Here is a 21,743-nt window from a genome sequence, read left to right as displayed (position 1 = left end):
CATGATAAAGCCAGTACTGTCTCTTTAACAAAACCAGCATTTCTGTAAGGAGTGTCTGTAAATAAGCACATCTTGGTAAATGGTAAATGGTCTGCACTTATATAGCGCTTTCTTTTAACCTTAGAGGTTACCAAAGAGCTTTACACTGTGTCCCAATCACCCATTCACACACACACTCGTACACCAATGGCGGCAGAGCTGCCATGCACTGGGAGCAACTTGGGGTTCAGTGTCTTGCCCAAGGACACTTCGGCATGTGGAGTCGTGTGGGCTGGGAATCGAACCGCCAACCGACCCGCTCTGAGCCACCCCACCTGAGCCACAGCCGCCTATCTTAAATAGAGAGGACTTGAATGGTTTCATCTCATCTGTGCTATGCATGATTACAATCAATTGGGTATTTTTGTTGTTGTTTTTGATCAACAACTGACTGTAGAGAACAGAAAGGGTATTCAAGAGACATTCAATGACAAATGGGTCGAGTGGATCTCGTCTTTGGACACTCATTACACGGAAAACTTGAGTGAAACCTAAACATTCACCAGCCAGTTGCCATATATATACACATTTTAGTCACATAGAGCAAAACTTGGTTGCTGATGTGAGTGATTTTCCCTTAAGAGTTGTGCCAGGACTATGGTTGCACGTAAGAGTTTAAGAATCGATATCAGATCGTTCAAATGAAGATCGCGATGCATCGTAAAGTCTATATTTTTACCCACCCCTATTGCTGTGTACAGTTTGATTTTAGATGCAAGCGTTATAGTAGCTTCTCCCAAAATTCATTAACTTATAATTCTATTTTCCTGAACTTTTAAGGTTCATGCATTTAAAACCGTCCGAAAGCAGAATCGGTCTTAAGTACTGTAAGGCGGGTGCCAGCAAGTCTGGACTACACCTTGAGACAAAAGGCTCTCATGAGAATTAACATTTGAACTCTCTCTTGCATATGTAACAGCAACATCCGAGACGCAGCACACAGTGCAGCTCACACCTCACTTCTACGGTCTCATCATCTCCCCCTAGTGTGTACAAAAGGTAACTATACATGTTTGGTATCATTTAAAGTGTATCAGTGCACCTGGTAAACTGGTCTCATTCTCCCAGCCATAATGAAAAGCTAAAAGAAGTTATAAAATATGAGAAATGTGGTGTGCCCCTTAAAGATGTGCCCTCCCCCAGATCCTCCATACAAACTACCTCCTGTATGTAAATCTACAGGAATCAAGAACCCATTCAATTACAAATTCTGATCCCACAGTTGTGAACCCCTCAAGAGGGGAGCAAAATCTAATTATAATGACAGACACCACCATTTGTAAAGCATATTGATTTATCTAGGTTTATAAGGAAAATGGGAAAAAGGTTCGGGAAGTCTGTAGGTAGACTTCCCACATCGCTGTGCGTAGTTTTCGTTGCCAGGCAAATATTTCTAAAAATTCCTCGATTTCCGAATTGTTGTTATTATATTTGATTGATCGATGATTTTACTCAATGAATTGGACTTTGAATTATTGTTTTATTACCTGGTCAATAAATTGTCAACATTTGATTTTATTCTGACTGACTCTGAAATAGTTTTCTCAAGTAGATTAAACGATTCGTATGTTACCGCAAGTCTGCGTCAGATTAGTGACGACTAATATTTGGCATCAATTCAAGTGTACTTGGTTTGCAAAGACAAAAAGGGAATTTCCATTTAGAACAGCAAACGCTGCTTGACCAATCTAAATTCGGGTGTGTCTTACCTCTGTTTTAATTTAATGTTTCTCCAGATAAGCATACGCGGGAAACCACGGCATGGCCAATCCAAAGCTATTACAAGAGAAGTTATGTTGGTCAAGTTATGTTGGTCAGCTGGGGCAGTGGTGGCTCAGTGGTTGAGGCTCAGGGTTACTGACCAGAAGGTTGGGGGTTCAAGCCCCAACACCACCAAGATGCCACTGTTGGGCCCTTGAGCAAGACACTTAACTCCAGGTTGCTCCGGGGGGATTGTCCCTGTAATAAGTGCACTGTAAGTCGCTTTGGATAAAAGCGTCTGCTAAATGTAAATGTAAACTTACATCTGTAATAGTGGCCATGACCTCTACTGAAGAAAACGTTAAGTTAAAATCAAGTGTATGCAATTCCACGAAGGCTACACTGAAGTATCTTTGATTGTGTAAACGTGAATGTGACCGATCTCAGGTATATAGCAATTACCTCTGTTTGATGATCCAATACTGGCCGCTTGTGATCGTGACACCCGCGTAAAAGAGAAAAACATGCGAGGACCTCAAAGCGTCATAGTTTCCTAATCTGAATATATCAAATCTAAAATATAATTAAAGAGTTAAAAAGAATAATCAAACATTCGCTCACTTTTAATGATGCTCAGATATCATTAAAACCCTTTTTCATTTATGGAGTCAGATGAAAAAACAAGCTTGTTCCTCAGCCTCTCCTCCACCCTCTATCGGACGACAGCCGCACCTCTCCGGGTGGATCAGAGGTAGACCTCCAGCCCCTGGCGGACGGAAACACCCCGGCGGGTTCTCGGGGAACAGAAGGGGTCTCACCCGCCACTGGCAGCGGTTCTCTCGCTCCAGGAGGTCGCCAGTGAGCCCCTCCCCGCTCACGGTCGGCGGTCTCAAACCCTGGTGCAGTTCAGCGGCCGGTAGGCGACTCCTGCGCCCCTGGCAGCAGCCCTGACCGCTCCAGGCGGTCGGCAAGGAGCCCCTTCTCCCCTCGCGGTCGCCGGCCATTGTCTTCTTTCAGGCGGCTGGGCTCCTTGTCCCCGACAGATGATCGCGGCTGCTCCGTTGGGGTGGACGGTAGTGGCGAGAACTCTACTACGGCGTATCCCTCCTCCTTCCCGGGTTTCGGCACCAGTGTAACGCGATCAATGGAAAGGAGGAGGCGAGAACTGGCTTTTCAATATAAATAATAGGTTTAATGATAAACTTAAAAGAAGACACAAACACACACGACGGACATGTCCGTAAATGATCTCTCTCTCCCGCAGTCAGCCTTTAACACTCACGAAGGCATAATTAGCCTAATACGGGACCGGGTGTGTAGGATCACGACCCCGCCCTGCCCTGCCCTCCGCCAGTTGCGTAAAAGGAAAGACAGCAAGGACCGCAGTGTGACCTGAGGGTGGAGGTCAGAAACGGATGAGAGAGAGCGAATAACATGTAATCAGTTCTGAGAAACAGGGCTGAATGATGAATTGGCTGCCCAGCAGACTGAAACCACACTGATGCACAGAACAAAGCAAATAAAACAGATAAACACCTCCATCTATCATTAATAACAGTCTGCAGTCTGATCTCAGAACAGCAATGGTGAAGAGAGAGAGAGAGAGTGAAACAGCTAGTTAACATTCTCACCAGCGCTCCAGTGCTTAGTACTCAAACCCGTTACCACCCGCTCATGTTATTTACGAGCAGCAGGGCTAATGTGCATTCCCTAACCAGTGCTTACCTGAGTGCACCCCACTTTTAGCATGCCTCCATTATTCATAACTATGTGCACACAGCATTTGGAAAATTGCTAATGCTTCTGTGCACGCAGCATTGCCTTATTTATTTATTTTTATTTATTGTTTCCAAGAGTGTAATTTATTCCAGGAAATGAGTTGAGGGCATCACCTAAACCTTCTTCTTTCATTTCTTTCCTCTCTTTCGGTTGGTTCTCCAAATGTTTGCCTGCTAAATACAATTTTTGTTTACGCACACAGAAAACAGAGGCTACAACCTTTTTAGTAAAAATGCATACTGTACACCGAAGACATCTTTGAAAAATGACATTACCTGAATTTGTTTTTACATGCATCACAGCAGTTCCACTGTGTGACATTGGGTGAAAGAAAGTTAAAAGCTCTCCCAAACAGATGAGGATTTTGAAGAAAATGATTTATCAAGATTTAAATCGACAGAACCGTCCTCCCTTTCCTAAACCTAAAACCTTCATCTGACTGATAGTTTCAGAAAAAGCAAATGTGCGATGAAATACGCAATTGCTGAAGCAACCACATCATTTTGTGGTGCTTTTACAACCCTTTCGGCTCATATGTCAACTTGCGTGTTCAGCAGGATTTGTACACCGGTATCTGACGAGCTACCATGCTAATTCAATCCCATTGACCAGTGTTTTGATGTCATAAGATAGCACTGTGTTAGGAACAGGGCGAAAAAGAACTGTAAGTGTTCATGAACTGATAAGCTGCTGTTTTGGTTGTGACTTGTCTGAAGGTGGTAGACACCTTCTCAAAACAGCAAGCTCCAATCTGATTGGTTGGCTTTTTGGGAGTCAATCAGAACATTTACCTGCCTCGTTATAATCAAGATCTAGATGATCGGTGTGTACATACAATGTGTAATATATATATATATATTTAAGCAATATCACACGAGCAAGAGTGCGATATGACCCTATATCAGCACTCCTGTTATTCGGCCACAGGCTGAGTGCCGTAGGTAATCACAGCAGTGCTGATATAGGGCCATATAGCACGATTGCGAGTGCGATATTGCTTACATACAACAGTTCAATGAACAAGTACATTTTAAAAGATTTGGAAAAACTGAGTATGATCATTAAAACACATTTGTGCATGGAAATACTTTATTACGTTATTGATCAGAATCTGCTGGTTCAAAACAAATGATGCGTCCAAACCTCCATTAGTAATTTCTAACAAGTAATTGGATAAACAAGGATAGACGGATGGATGTGTGTGTGTGTAGAGAGAGAGAGAGAGAGAGAGAGAGAGACAGCATGTGCGATCACCTGTTGCCACACCCAAGCAGAGATGCTGTCAGCTTTCTGAAGATCAGCTTTCTCAGTGGAAAATAGACGTCCATGCGGGGTATTCCTCTCTATTTTGAGTCATTCACTATAGAAACAGTGATGTCCTCTGCCATTTTAATCAGTATGTATCCAATGTGGAAACTCTGATAAAAGGTACCTCGAGTTCTGTAATAAATCATTCTGTAGTGTCTCTCAGCTGTGATGAGCCTTAATCCCGAAGTTTTCCGTTTAAATCTGTTTAAAGCTATTTCCTAGCTTTGGTAATGTATTAGTAATACGAGCGATCACGGAGCGCAGTTCTATGTAAACAATGACTAACGGATTCACTTTACGTCACCAGCTGGCTCATATTACACACAAAAATGATCTTTTGCCACCACCTGCTGGCTAACATATGTCATTACAAAAATAAAGACAGTAACTCCTAACAGATACACTTTAGTTTAGAACAATATGAACGCGGAGTGAGTGATGATGCTGTCACATCATCAGTGCTCAGGAAACGTCTCTCGTCCAATCAGATTTGAGGACCAGAACTAACTGTTATATATATATATATATATATATATATATATATATATATATATACACACATACACATACATACACATATACACACACATGCATATACACATACATACACACACTATTCACTAAATACACTTCTATACATTTTCCATGATTTTTTAAACATTTATTAGACATTTTACTTTACATAATAGACTTTATCAGGCCTGAAAATGTTTTTCTTTAAATATAATTTTTTATTTATTTAATTAATTCTAAATATAACATTTTTATTTATTGAATTACATTTGAAATATTATTAATTTATTTAATCAAATTTGTATTTACATCCCCATGACTGTGGGAACACTGAATGTATATTATAATGTATAATGTAATGCTTTGCTCTCTAGGTTTGGACACTTTATTTGTGAGAATAAGCTACAATGTGGACCTGACTTTATACTCATAGTCCAAAGACTGGCTATGCAAGACTACAGTGAGCCAGGAGGCAAAAAGAACATAATAGCATGATATAGTGAGCTAATATTTCACTTACAAAGAGAGTGAAGCAAAAGCCAGAGCAGATACAGATGAAGATAATGATCTTAGATATTTATTACGAAGGCCTAATGATCTTCTCATCAGTTAATGAGCGTGTGTGTGTGTGTGTGTGTGTGTGTGTGTGTGTGTGTGTGTGTGTGTGTGTGTGTGTGTGTGTGTGCGGAGTGCTGATGGAGAACTAAGCCTGAAAAGAGTGTCCAAAGATTTCACAACAACTGAGAGACAAAACTTGAGAAAGATATTGAATTAAATAGAGCAAAAGAGAAACAGAAAGTCACCAAAGGTATGCATGAAAATCAATGGGAAGAAAGGAGCATGTGGATTGCCAGAAAGTGAGGTGCCAGTCACAGTCAGCAGCCACATTTACACTATTAGAGACACAATCGGGCAGATGCTGGCTGCATTGATCGGCGCGCTCTCTCTCTCTCTCTTGCTCTCTCTCTCTGTGTGTGAGAGTGTGATGATGTAATGGACAAAAAGGGTGTGAGGGTGAGGGTGCAACATTTAGCACACTCACAAAGAAGAGAGAATCGAAATTCTGAAATGATTTACTCACACTTATGTTGTTCCAAACCCATTTGACTTTCTTATACAGAACACATAAGGAATTTTTTTCAATGCAATGAAAGTGAATGGTGACTGAGGCTGTCAGTCCCTAACATTGTTTGACAAAAGACAGAATGAGGATGAGTAAATGATGACAGAATTAGCATTTAGGTTAGCTACTTTTATTTGTAAAGATCTTTGTTCGCCACAAATTTTTGCAGCACAGCAAATTAATTTTGGACAATTCGTATGTCGCAAGAAATTCAAAACAAGAGAAACTGGTTCGGTAGCCCTTTAAAAAAAGGTTTTATTTGTTAACATGAACTAACAATGAACAATACGTGAACAGCATTTATTAATCTCGGTTCTTGTTAATTTTATAGTAATCCATTTTTTAAATCAAAAGTTTTACGTTAACAAGTGTTGAGTAACAAAAAAGTAATCCACTATAAATTACTAACAACTTCCTAAAATTATAATCAGATTATGTAGCTGATTAATTTATTTGAAAAAGTAATCACATTACTAATCATTTTACATTTAAGTTATTTTCTAAAACACTTAATAATGTATATTGTCTATTTTCTTTATTGTCGCGCACCCTTCAGCTGTCACAGAAACACAAACTCCCACCACTTTTTTCCCCAATTTGGAATGCCCAATTTCCAATGTGCCTCAATCGTTGTGATGGAGGACGAATCTCAGTTGCCTCCATGTCTGAGACCGTCAATCCGCGCATCTTATCACGTGGCTTGTTGAGCGCATTACCATGGCAACATAGCATGTGTGGAGGCTCACGCTATTCTCCACAGCATCCACACACAACTCGCCACACACCCCATTGAGAGTGAGAACCACTAATCACGACCACGAGGAGGTTATCCCATGTGACTCTACCCTCCCTAGCAACCGGGCCATTTTGGTTGCTTAGGAGACCTGATTGGAGTCACTCAGCACATCCTGGATTCGAACTCGTGACTCCAGGGTTGATAGTCAGCGTCAATACTCGCTGAGATACCCAGGCCCCCCATTCTGCATTGTTAACAGAGTAATTAGTCAATAGTTGTTACTTTTAGACTGTTAAATTCTGATCACAAAGTCATAAAACATTTTCCACAAAATGTTTCAGTATGCACAGACCGACACTGCTGTGCAATTATTTGAATGCATTTTAGTCTATTATTGTCATATACTGTATTGTATTTCAGATAAACCTGCCCCTAAATGGCAAATAAAAATTAAACAAACTGTAGTTTGTCATTCTAAATGTCGGTCAGACTGTCATCAGAAAATTATTGTACACGAAGAGACAAAATATACATTAATAAGAGGCAGCTAGTTGGTTTCAGAAATAGTTTTGTACACAAACGCATGCTACAAGCATGTTAATAAGACGACGCGCGCGCGCGCGCACACACGCGCACAGGCTACAGGCTGGTGTGCTCTGAGCTGACTGCTCTCTCTCTCTCTTATTATGGGATGGTGGTGTGTAATGGAGTGTGACAGAAGCATGGAGCACACTGCAACTCTGTCCTTCCTACCTCCTGTTTCTCATTCACTCATAAAACTGCTCTCTTTTTTCGACATTTGTATCTACCTTTTTTTTAATGAAAGGAATAATTCGCCCAAACGTAAAAACAAATTATATTATCATTTACTCACTCTGCTCTTGAACGACTTTATTTCTACGGTGGAACACAAAAGGAGACATTTAGCAGAATTGTAATGCCGCTCTTGTCCATACAAAGTAAGCATTCAATGACCAGCGGCTTTCAAGCACTAATAAGGATGAAAAATCCTGTTGTTATCCACCGAAAATCTTTGGGAAACAGTTTGACGTGAAACATCTTTAGATCTCATGCGTTTTGTGAATGATTGTGGCACGACGGGTTCAAATGTGCGTGAGAACAAATAAAAGGATCCCTAAGGCTTCAGATGGAGAAGAGCAACCTGGACATTCTGCTAAACTTCATCTTTTGAAAGTCATGTGGGTTTAGAACAACATGAGTGCGAGCAAATGAAGACACGTATTTCAGTTTTTGGTGTCCCATTCTTCTTTCACTTTTGGACCATAGTTTTCCTCTGCTCTTTCCATAATTCGCTCAGTGCTGGTTGCTCTGATGTGTTGTTGTGTGCTTCATTGACACAGTAAAACACTCAAAAAGTCATAAAACTCCACTTAAGCAGCTGACCAGCCAGCAAAACACACGGTGTAGAAAAAGTCCCTTTAACTGTTTGAGTAGTAATGTGACAGACAAGTGTAAAGTATATGTAATGTGTAAAATAGCAATACCGGTTTTAAACCAGCCGTCGTCGGTGAAGGCATCTGCAGTCTCCTGAGGTTTGTTCCAGTACTTCTGAAAAACTGAAGAACCTCGAACCATCAGCTCACCCTCCTTCCCTTCTAAACCAGGCTTCACCTGAGAACACACACATACAGGTCCAGAGACTTTAGGGGGACGCAAAATGAATGCCTTAATTACTAGCAGAGATCAACCGATAGTGGATTTTGCCGATAACGACAACTGAGTTGGTGGAAAAGTCCGATTGATAACCGATTTTCTCCCAATTTGGAATGCCCAATTCCCACTACTTACTAGGTCCTCGTGGTGGTGCGGTTACTCGCCTCAGTCCGTGTGGTGGAGGACAAGTCTCATTTAACTCCACTTCTGAGACCGTCAATCCGTGCATCTTATCACGTGACTCGTTGTGCATGACACCGGAGACTCACAGCATGTGGAGGCTCATGCTACTCTCTGCGATCCACGCATGACTTACCACACGCCCCATTGAGAGCGAGAACCACTAATCGCGACCACGAGGAGGTTATAAACTTTATATGACAGGCAGAGACAGAGACTGCAAGAGTCCAAAATGAATTAAATCCCAGATAAAGTTTATTGTTCAACCAAAATCCTAATAATAACCAGAAAAAACGTGGTACTTTTAACATTAAACAAGCCCAAAACACACAAGGGACTCTTATTTTGAAATGGTGGAGACTTGGCTCTGTTACAATGCTCTATAATTAAGTATTTACCAAATTAAGCATTTACATCCTCCATATTCACCAGATGAGGTTTAATGAGGAATAAGTTTTATTATTATTCACAAGATATGAAGTTATAGACACATTTTTCTTTGTATGTCCTTGCTTCAATTTAGAACACTTGATTATCCAATTAAAATAATAAAAATATGCACTAAAGTGAGGATACAAATACAGATGAATATTGCCAATGATGAAAGATTTAGATACAGCAAATCCTCACATGATTGCTTTATTTCTCCTCTAGAGGCTTCTAATGACTATATATAGTAAAAGAGAAACAGAGCTTATAAAGTACCTGGGTGCCCTTGCTGTTGCCCTCAGCAATGACTGTATTGGTGGTGTTTGTCATCATGATACGCACTTCCACGCCTGGCAGGGGCACTCCAACAGAACCTGGAAAAACACACAACAAACAGTCCAAGATTTACCCTCAACAAACTCCAGATGTGAGCAAAAACTGGCTACGAGCTACTGCCCTTTATAAGGAATCACAAAACAAAAACACGTTTTCAATTGCAACATGAGAACAACAGTCTGGCCCTCAGAGAACTAAATGAATCAAAATCAAATTAAAGGTAATTTTGAGTTAAATTAAAAATGAAAAAATTACTGAATTGATTAATTATAGGTCAATGTTAATTTTTCAAAATAAAAATTTTCGGGGGTCACGTGACGCCATGCGAGGATCAGACGTGTGAACGGCGAGCTCTGTGCACTTTGCTAGTTTTAGATTATTTTAGATTTGAGATTCGATACTCTGTTCCACAACAGTTCTAGGAGGACTATATGTCAAAGAATTCAATATCCTCGGGCTCTGGAGATATTAAAAGACACTTACGTGATCAAGCGGACACCCCTGAGTAGGGCACAAGCCAGGGAGTCAATTTAGTCGGGGGAAGTGCGAGAAATGCGGCGAGAGATGTTGAATATGTAGGCAATGCTGACGAAGTTCATTGCTGACTTGGAGGATCTTGCTGTGATACGTCAATCAATCACCATCATGGAGGCGAAGTTTACTGATGTGGTTAAAAGAGTGGGGGATGTCGAGAAATGGATTGATTACCTGGAGTCATCGGAGAGGGAATTATCTGCTAATCCGCTAGAGACCAAAGTGGATTTAGAGCGTGTCTGGGAGAAGTTGGTGGACATGGAGTACAATAGCAGACGGAAAAACGTCCACACCGTCAGAATTCCAGAGGGCGAAGAGGGACAGGATATGGATGATATTCCTGGTCTGTCTCTTTCCGAAACTGCTCGACATAGTAGACCATAAGCTGGAAATCGAGCAAGCTCACAGGGCTCCCGTTCAGCGATCCATGGAGGGAGGCATGCCCCGATCAATCCATTCATCCGATAAAGATGTGTCACACGAGGGATTAAAGGAAGGCTTTTCTTGCTCCCAGACTTTGCAAATTCGACAAGGAAGAAATGTGATTGATTCAAGGAATACAAGAAACTTTTACATTAACGGAAGGTCGCTTTTGCACTGATATTCCCGGCCAAAGAGAATAGATGATAAAACGAATAGATGCTAAGGATGGCCGTAAAACATTCACATGCCCACATCAAGCGATGTCCTTCATAAAGTCAGTGGAGTAAGTCATCCTTTGGTACTCATGTTGCAGCCGAGTGGACCGGCTCACTGAACATTCGCTTGACTGTTTGAAGAAACTGCTCACCTTTTTTGTGCTGGTTCCGCCTAGCGGCTGGAGTTTATTTTGTAGAGTAATACACCTTCAGGACATTTTTATGGATGAATCTACACGCTCTTTGTGATTATTCTGCCTATTGGCTGGAGTTTGTTTTATAGATTATCTTTTGCCGTGTAATTCTGTCTCACAAAATTTGTATAGAAACACCGTACTTGAGTAATCCGATGGCAAAGTTGTCACGGGGGCTCTCGTAGGCATGCATGGATGTGAGCTTGGCAGTTGGCACTGTCGTGCCCTGCGTTAATGCACACATTTTTCTTTTTTCTGTTTGTTTAGTTTTGGGGGATGTTCGGATTCTAAAAGTTGCAAAAAAGTTGGAATGTTGTCCTTGTAATTTAGTTTTTGACAGACAATAATTTTTTTCTTATATGTCAATGTCCCATTTTCTCCCCAACTTGGAATGCCCAATTCCCAATGCGCTCCAAGTCCTCGTGGTGACGTAGTGACTCGGGTGGTGAAGGATGAAACTCAGTTGCCTCAGTGTCTGAGACAGTCAATCCGAGCATCTTGTTGAGTGCGTTACCGCAGAGAAATAGCACGTGTGGAGGCTTCATGCTATTCTCCGCGGCATCCACGCACAACTCATCACGCGCCCCACTGAAACTGGTCTTACAGATATTTGGAGACATTTGGACCCATCTGGTAGGGACTAAAAAAATGTTTTATCAGTCCAGAAGATTTACTCTAGAACAGATTTGTATATATAAATATATGGTGGAGTGGTGGTGGTGTAGTGGTCTAAACCACATAACTGGTAAACTGTTAATCAGAAGGTCGCTGGTTCGATCCCCACAGCCACCACCATTGTATCCTTGAGCAAGGCACTTAACTCCAGGTTGCTCCGGGGGGATTGTCCCTGTAATAAGTGCACTGTAAGTCGCTTTGGATAAAACCATCTGCCAAATGCATAAATGTAAATGTAAATATATATTCTATAATATATAGAATAATGGGGGTTATTGTTGATTCTATGAATATATGTTTTCCTTTTCGGTTTCAAATGTGTGAATCAGTAAAAAGTGTTAAAAAATATAATATTTTTCATTGTTTGATAACTAATGTTAACATATACAACTTTTAATTAAAAACATGTGTAGAAATTAACATTATCAAACTTAAAATACGGCTGTAAAGTATATAATACATGTAATAATGTATTGTTCATTATTAGTTCATGTTAACTGTTGTGTTAATGTTAATGAATACAAAAGTATAGCAAGACAAAGTTTTGTAAAGTATAACCAAAAAATGATATCAGCCAAAATTGAAATAATTATATCGCAGCAATGGTTTGGAGTAGAGACGTAATTTAACCATTAAAAAGCAGCGATTTTACTTTTCACTAGAGATGCAATGATGTATCGGCTGCCGATATTCATGAGCCAATTTCTGACCAAATTTAAAGCCATCAGCATATCGATGGTTCATTAATAATTAATTGGTAACAGACTTTTTAAAAACTCAACTTGTGAATTCAAATGCTCAATCCAGAATGAATAATAGCCACAATATGTAGAAGGGTCGGCACTCATTTTTAATTTCGCTTCTTTCTTGTTCTAGCGATAATGCCAAAAAATGGCATAAATGGATGTGACAGTTGCAAAAGTGACACTTACATACATGATGATGAAACCAGCAGAGATATCGGAAAGATTTCCATTAATGCTGCAAGATTGAAACGGCGATACGGCGATTGCTAAACCCTACAAGGCTGCGACTGAAACTGCAAAAACTTTTTTTTTCATAACAATCATCCTACCATATTTATCTTTTTATCTTTCATTGTGGCTCTCTTTCAAATTTTGGCCAACCGATCCAAAGTTCAATGGAAATTATTTATTGTTAGAACAGTGAAAAAGCTTTTGTAACTCTTTGTACATCTTTATCTTAGGAATACTTAAAAAGTGATCTGATGACAAAGAAAAGGTAAGTGGCAAAATATTGGTATTGTTATCATTATTGACCTATAATTTTGGGTTAAAGCTATTTCGTATTGGTGTCTTCCTACTTTTTACTTTAGTGCATAAAACTCAAAATGTGTTTCTGGGTCAAAGTGTCTAAAAATGAAAGAGCAGGCCATTTTTATGCATAGAACTTACCTGACTGCAGGTAAACATCTTACATTCTTATAGGGGAATAGAAAGCATGCCATGCAGTATTTTGAATTGCCAAAGAGTGGTCAGTGCCTGTATTTTCTAAACCCACCAAAGCCAGAAATCAAACTAGAATCAAACCTCAGACAACTCTTATTGCAAACCTTCAAATGTCACCATTTAATGTTACAGTCTATGTTAGCTTACGGTACACCAGCTTCAATACGAGTAATATACTGCCTAAAGTGACCGAGCTATAGCAGATGTACATTGGACATAAGATGTCTTACTCCTGCATATATTCACATATGGGAAATCTGACCATTAGGGGCTTCAGTGTGAATATAAATGAGACAGGGGCTGATCTGAGGACTGTGTGCAGTGTCCACTGGGATCTGAGGATGTGTGTGTGTGTGTGTGTGTGTGTGTGCTTATACTGGAATGTGGTTGTCTGTGAAGTAGTATTCCTGTCACAAAATGAAAAGAGGACACAATAGCTCTCAGTCTGCTTAGAGAAGCCATTAACAAGCCAGCAGTGCCTCTGCCCATCACAAGCCCTCATTAAAACAGAGCGGCGAGCGAGCACGCGCACACACACACACACACACACACTCATGTTTAATTCAAAACCTCTCCCACAGCAGTCAACACTGTGCCACCACTGAGAGTGGCAGCACCAGCTTTTTAAAAAACAACACAGGAAAATGATGTTCATAATTACTGTTATTGCCGCATTCAGTCTTATTTTTCATCTCTAGTTATCTGAATTGCTTGTTTAACTAGATTTTTACGAAAATTTGAGTGCCGTTTGACCATGAAAAGCTCAAAAATCAAGTCTATGTGTTTTTTGTGTGTGCCAGTTTTATGGTCGGCCAGAAGAAAATTGCAAGTGTGATTAATTAGAAAAATAAAAGCACACCACTCCACAACATGTCACACGATCTGAGGACTAATAGTTAATAGTTAAGTTGTTGTAACTCTATATGAGCTAAAGTAATATTAATGCTTGCCGTAGCTATTTAATTGCTAATTATGCCATTCCTTAATTTATTTATTTTTTATCAAACTTGATTCAATTTTATTTATTTAAATTATTTTTTATTTATTTTTTATTATAAATAAAATGTATAGGTTGATTGAAATTTGTAGATTGCAACTTAATTTGCATTGTTATTTTCCTTCTTTTTACTCAATTTGAAATATTTCGATTTTAATCAACTTTTTTCTTTACTATAACTTTGGTTAATATCCATCCATCGGCACTGCAAACCTTTTTCTTTGACTTATTTTGTAACTTCCACACTGTATCTACTCAGTTATGCTGCAAATGCTTCACCAAAATTAACATTTTGTAATGCAAAATTACATATTTCATAAATAAAGCTGATTGAAATTGAAAAACGAGAGAACAGAGAGGAGAGAAAATGATTCAGGTTGATAAAACAGATCGAGTCTGGACAAGAAACGTTATTGATCTACAACTGACTGAAGAAGTGAGAAAAAGGTAGAGCTGTAAAGATGTAAAAAAAAAAGAAAACAAATAATTTCAGTCGCTCTTATTATAAATAACTATATCTATATCTATTTGTAAAAACGAGCATCATCTTTTAATGAAAAGAAAATGTGGTCTTGGTGTGATTTCTTTTACAGTATACCAACTAGAGGTAGACCGATATATCGGTTTTACCGATTAATCGGTGCCGATAGTTGCCTTTTGGAACGATCAATTATAGGCAAAAATCTGTCGAAAGTTGCCAATAGTTTTTCATTCTTTAGTCATTTCAAAATAAGAGTCCCCAGTGTGTTTTGGGCATTTTTATACTTAAAACTTCCATGTTATGCACCAAATCTTCCTTTTTGGGTTTGTTATTATTAGGTTTATATTTGGTTTGAACAAAAATCTGCATCTGGGATTAAATCATTTTGGACTCTTTGTCTTTGCCTGCTGTAAAAAATAAAGAAAAATAATTATAACTTCTTTTTGGACATTATTTAAAAACTATAGCCCGATTAATCGGTTATCATCCTTTCCCACCACCTTAGTTATCGGTATCGGCAAAATCCATTATGGGTCGACCTCTAAAATCAACTATGAACTATTCTCTTCATACTATTTTCTCTTTTAAAGGAGAGCTATTATGCCCCTTTTTACAAGATGTAATATAAGTCTCAGGTGTCCCCAGAATGTGTCTGTGACGTTCAGCTCAAAATACCCCACGGATCATTTATTATACCATGTTGTAAATGCCTCTTTTTGGGTGGAATCAAAAAACACGCTGTATTCGTGTGTGTCTCTTTAAATGCAAATGAGCTGCTGCTCCCCGCCCCCTTTCCGGATGAGGGATGAGCCTTTACAGCTCGTGCTTCGGACACTACAGCAACAACAATTCAGAACCAATATGACTGACAGTGTAAATACCAGAGTTCAGGCAGGGGTGGACTGGGAATAGAAATCGGCCTGGGGGTTCGCTGTCCTTTTCTGCATATCGTGGAGCCATTTTGTGGTCCGTTCTGCATAATGCGGCAGCTCATTTTAGCTCATCATGCCCCATTCAGCCCGTTTCATGGCCGACCCACCGGCCTGCTCGTTTCTCCCGATGGTCAGTCCCACCCCTGATCAGCCCCAAAGTGCGTCGGTATGGACCAGTCCAGCCCTGATTTCAGCCATATATGTATGAATATATATATCTAGTCTCCATGAATATAATCAGATGGTAACTTTAGCTGCATTAGACGTGGAATCAGCTAACACATTCAGAAAGGCGATTTGCAAACATTCAAAAAACATAAAGTGCGATAATTACATGTTCAGGATATAAAGCTGGAACACAAACAGTTGGTACTGATCCATATTTGGGAATAAAAATTTTAGAAAATCCTGCTTTATATTGACCCTCATTCACAAAGCAGTAAGGTGAAAAATTATTTGCACAAACATGCACAACATTTTGTATGTCTGGGGCACATTTGCTTCCAAAACAAAACTTGTCCACTGCGTCTTCAGGCAGTTCTGATGCCGGGAGTACACGAAGACTCTTATGTTCACTTATACACTTTTCTCACTGTATCTGCTCCAGCGTGGAAAACAATGGCGGACTGTGTGTAGATCACTCAGGGGAGGATCTATGATAATAGGGTGGAGTCCGTCACCAGTCGTGGGCGTGGCCTGCTCTAACGTGACATCACTTTAGAGCAGAAATGAAAACCGTTCATTTTGACGCACTGTTTTTGATGAATAGAAATATAAGAAAGAGGAGTAGGTGGACTTTTAACATTGTAGGGTGGTTGTGTACACAAACTGCACGTAAAAGTTAATTTTGCGCAATAGGTCCCCTTTAAAGTCAACAAGAAAAATGAAAAAGTCACCCATATATCAGAGAGGAACAAGACAAAAAAAAAAAAATGTAGACCAGGAATTCAGGGCAATTTTGATTTCATGTTCACTTTAAATTAAATAATAAAACAAGATCAATTACAACATACACTCACCTAAAGGTTTATTAGGAACACCTGTTCAATTTCTCATTAATGCAATTATCTAATCAACCAATCACATGGCAGTTGCTTCAATGCATTTAGGGGTGTGGTCCTGGTCAAGACATTTACATTTACATTTATGCATTTGGCAGACGCTTTTATCCAAAGCGACTTACAGTGCAATTATTACAGGGACAATCCCCCCAGAGCAACCTGGAGTTAAGTGCCTTGCTCAAGGACACAATGGTGGTGGCCATGGGGTTAGGGATTCAGAACCTGTGACCTTCTGATTAACAGCCCTGTGCTTTAGCCACTACACCACCACCACTCCTAGACATCTCCTGAACTCCAAACTGAATGTCAGAATGGGAAAGAAAGGTGATTTAAGCAATTTTGAGCGTGGCATGGTTGTTGGTGCCAGACGGGATTAATCCCAGTTACTGGGATTTTCACGCACAACCATTTCTAGGGTTTACAAAGAATGGTGTGAAAAGGGAAAAACATCCAGTATGCGGCAGTCCTGTGGGTGAAAATGCCTTGTTGATGCTAGAGGTCAGAGGAGAATGGGCCGACTGATTCAAGCTGATAGAAGAGCAACTTTGCCTGAAATAACCACTCGTTACAACCGAGGTATGCAGCAAAGCATTTGTGAAGCCACAACACGCTACAACCTTGAGGCGGATGGGCTACAACAGCAGAAGACCCCACCGGTACCACTCATCTCCACTACAAATAGGAAAAACAGGCTACAATTTGCAAGAGCTCACCAAAATTGGACAGTTGAAGACTGGAAAAATGTTGCCTGGTCTGATGAGTCTCGATTTCTGTTGAGACATTCAGATGCTAGAGTCAGAATTTGGCGTAAACAGAATGAGAACATGGATCCATCATGCCTTGTTACCACTGTGCAGGCTGGTGGTGGTGGTGTAATGGTGTGGGGATGTTTTCTTGGCACACTTTAGGCCCCTTAGTGCCAGTTGGGCATCGTTTAAATGCCACGGCCTACCTGAGCATTGTTTCTGACCATGTCCATCCCTTTATGGCCACCATGTACCCATCCTCTGATGGCTACTTCCAGCAGGATAATGCACCATGTCACAAAGCTCGAATCATTTCAAATTGGTTTCTTGAACATGACAATGAGTTCACTGTACTAAAATGGCCCCCACAGTCACCAGATCTCAACCCAATAGAGCATCTTTGGGATGTGGTGGAACGGGAGCTTCGTGCCCTGGATGTGCATCCCACAAATCTCCATCAACTGCAAGATGCTATCCTATCAATATGGGCCAACATTTCTAAAGAATGCTTTCAGCACCTTGTTGAATCAATGCCACGTAGAATTAAGGCAGTTCTGAAGGCGAAAGGGGGTCAAACACAGTATTAGTATGGTGTTCCTAATAATCCTTTAGGTGAGTGTATAATCAAAATATAATAATGTTATTTTTTATTCACAATGCCATAAGATAATCTCTCTGTCCTATTCTCTTTTCAAAGAATAATTTTGAACAAAGCAAATCACTTTAAGGCTCTTTAATGAACATTAATCGGTCTACAATGTTTTTTTTTTACTTACTAGATCAAAATCACATTTAAGAGTTAAGATGAGCTTTCTTTTCATTCATTGAAGTCAAGGATTGCATTTTTTCCCCTAAAAAAACATTCTTTGTAAAAACATCATCAAATCCACAATATTTCTTCTAGACACTTTTGATCTAAACTTGAAGTCTAACGACATCAAAATGTTGCTACAACATAGATAAATCAAAGACCTGGTTCATGCCACACTGCAACTGTTGAACATGTAAGATCAGATTCATCACAATTCATGGGCGTCGTTTCCTGCGATCAGTCAACACTGTGGCTGATATTGATTGACTTCAACCTACTTCTAAATACGACAGATTCATGCCGGTGTCTCACGAGGCTGAGCAGAAATTGTTGATGTAAACTTCTCTTAATCATCACCTCTGCGCATTAACTTCAGCCTGCTTTCAGTTTAGAACCCGCTACTAATAAAACAATACAGCGCTCAAGCTGCCTCTGACAGTCACCTTAGCACTTTCGCTAACGAGACGCATGTCAAAAGGCAAACAAAACAATCCTCAAAACACAGAACATATCGTGAGAAGATGCTAGAAGTGCTTTGATACTGACACTTGCGCAAGACGTGCCGTTTGACAGGAGCAGTTTGATCAGTGCTACATCACTGAGAATAACCCACAGAGGATTTCTCAGAAGATTAATAACACGTAAACAACAAACTGCAGACAAAAAGAGAAACAAACGACTTCAGAATGAGAGTTTGATCTGTGATAACTCTCCATCATGAGCCATCTGAAGAAAAATATACGAAAACAAAATCTATACCTATGCGGAGATGAAACATTGTTTTTTGAACATCAATATGAGAAATAGTTACAAAGGCAAGGCGATTTTAAAAACCAACAACCCCCCCCACCCAAGGGTCTGGCAGAATATACCGCAGAATTGAAGCACGCATCATCAGGTTTTAGGACTAATAGTATGAATCCTAAACAGTGTATTGTGTTACTGCTGCTTCAGCTTGCACATTTAGGCAATATACTGTTTACAAAACATGTAAACGTCTAGCTGTTACTACTGTAAAATCATATTAAATTAATACTGGATCACTTTAAAACAGATTTCAGTATCTTTCTGTCATTGTGTATTATTTCCGTTTTGATGACTGTAGCTAATAATACGATTTTACCACAGTTTTACCGTAGTAATTGGCTGTGGCAGGGCGGAGGGCGGGGCCGGGTCGTGATTATACACACCCCGTCCCTTATCAGGCTAATCAAGCCTCCGAGAGGGATAAAGGCCGACTGCGGAGGATTGTGCGGGAGAGAGAGATAGTTTATGGACATGTCCATCATGTGTGTGTTAAAGACACATTTTAAGTTTATCATTAAAATTTTATTTATATTGCCAAGCCGGTTCTCGCCGCCTCCTTCCCATTGAACTCCTTAACACTGGTGCCGAGGAGGGATGCCCGGTGTGGAGTCCTCGACACTGCCATCCACTGGGGGAGGGAGTAGACCGACTGCCCGAATGCGGTGAACGGCCGCCGTCCGCAAGGCGAGTGGGGACTGGACTCCCCGACCGCCTGGAGCGATGGAGCCGCTGCCAGGGGCGGAGGAGAGCCCTGCCATCCCCCAGAAACCTGGAGGGGTCGGAGGAAGACCGCCGTCCGTGAGGGGAGGAGGGAAGTGTTCCCCGACCGCCTGGAGGGGTAGGGCCGCTACCAGGGGCGGAGGAGTGTCCCCACGAGTCGCCAAGAACGCGGATGGGCGTTCTGACCACCGGGGGTTGTGAGTCTGACTCCGGTCCGCCCGGGGAGAAGCGGCTGTCTTCCGTCTGAGAGGGTGGAGAAGTGATCGAGGACTATGCGATAGTGTATCAGAGAACCGGCGAGTAGGTTTTTTTTCTCTCTCTCTCTCTCTCTCTCTCTCACTGCCGCTCTGCGTTGGCCTTTTCCCGCTCGTTTCAATGTTAGTGTTTTTTAGGGGGGGTACTACACTGTTACAGGAAGTACCCCCCATTTTAATAATTTCTGTTTCCCTCCACTTGTCCCCTCCCTCGTCCAGGTAGATGGGGATGACCTGCCAGACCAGACCAGGCTTAAACCACGCCCTCCCCCAGGGAAAGAGGCTCCCCAGCCTGAGAGAACGAGGGAGGAATGTGGCAGGGCGGAGGGCGGGGCCGGGTCGTGATTATACACACCCGGTCCCTTATTAGGCTAATCAAGCCTCCGAGAGGGATAAAGGCCGACTGCGGAGGATTCTGCGGGAGAGTGATCGTTTACCGACATGTCCGTCATGTGTGTGTGTTTGGGCGGACATCACAGGTGATGAGGCATGTTTGGTGCTAGAGAACAATATTCAAGATTACAGCGCAGAAAGATCAGAGCTGTTGTCCACATTACTGTTGTTCTGTCGCGCTCTTCACTAGAGACGATGAGAGGGCGCAACCGTTGTCATGAAGTCTTGAGGTGCGGATGGAATCAATCCGGTGTCTGACATAACCTAATCATTAGCAAGGCAGCTAGCATTAGTAAGTTCATCCAGTCTGACCCTACGTTACCACTGGCACGTTGCGAGCGAAGCTGAGAGCGTTTTCAATTAATTCCTATGAAAGCCGAGCGTCATGCTCGCAAGATGGATCGTAGGATTGGCAGCGGTGCGGAGCGAGCTCTCTCCTAGCGCCGAACTGATTATACACACCCGGTCCCTTATTAGGCTAATCAAGCCTCCGAGAGGGATAAAGGCCGACTGCGGAGGATTCTGCGGGAGAGTGATCGTTTACCGACATGTCCGTCATGTGTGTGTGTTTGTGTCTTTTTAAGTTTATCATTAAAATATAAAAGCCGGTTCTCGCTTGCCTCCTTCCCATTTAACTCCTTTACACTGGCATTAACTTTGGTTCTCATGGTCAATATTTGTAGGGAAAGGACTATTTTCTGTTGTTGTTTTTACTATGATTATTGTCGTCATACATATGAAGAGATGAGGTACCAGGTATGCGTGGCCCCTTAAGTGGATTTGATAGCGCCATGCCAATTTCAGTCATGCCGTAGCGCTCCAGCAGTATGTGGCCTGTGATGTCCGCCCAGCGCTCCAGAACCGGCTGCGGAAGAGCCGCAGAACCAGACACCATCAACCTGAGAAAGAGAGCATTAGCCATCGTTTCATTTTATACACTGTTGTTTATGTTAGAAATGACACGCCGGTTGTTTTTCATCAAAAGATTTTGTTTGAAAGTTTCGGCACTTACTGACCCTCAGGTAAAAGTGCAAAGAGTTCTATATGAGAGTGTATTGGTGGAGCTAAATGAAGGTTTGAAGGCTCGTCTTTGATGCTGCTTTACTAAAGGATAAGCTCTGGTTGGCTGGATGCAAAGTCAATTGTCTTTAGTCTAGACTTTGGCTAAATTACTCTGGTTCGGTTTGATGATGGAGGGTCTCCTGCAGTGTAC

At 41.1% G+C, this 21,743-nt stretch overlaps 1 protein-coding gene across 2 annotated transcripts in view; it reads right to left on the bottom strand.

Annotated features, from left to right (window-relative positions):
• Window positions 1–21,743, bottom strand: part of acsf3 (acyl-CoA synthetase family member 3) — a 66,216-nt gene that overhangs the window by 25,158 nt on the left and 19,315 nt on the right. For both annotated transcript variants that reach the window (XM_052092377.1, XM_052092385.1), the window contains 3 exons: window positions 21,284–21,429; window positions 9,759–9,856; window positions 8,705–8,831 (listed from right to left, as the gene is read on the bottom strand). In XM_052092377.1, the coding sequence (XP_051948337.1) occupies window positions 8,705–8,831; window positions 9,759–9,856; window positions 21,284–21,429 (371 nt within the window). The remainder of the gene's footprint in view (window positions 1–8,704; window positions 8,832–9,758; window positions 9,857–21,283; window positions 21,430–21,743) is intronic.

The sequence above is a fragment of the Xyrauchen texanus genome, chromosome 2 (assembly GCF_025860055.1).
Source record: "Xyrauchen texanus isolate HMW12.3.18 chromosome 2, RBS_HiC_50CHRs, whole genome shotgun sequence".
Lineage (NCBI taxonomy): Eukaryota > Metazoa > Chordata > Actinopteri > Cypriniformes > Catostomidae > Xyrauchen > Xyrauchen texanus.
The sequence above is the reverse complement of the archived record's forward strand: the minus strand, read 5'-3'. Positions and strand labels throughout refer to the sequence as shown.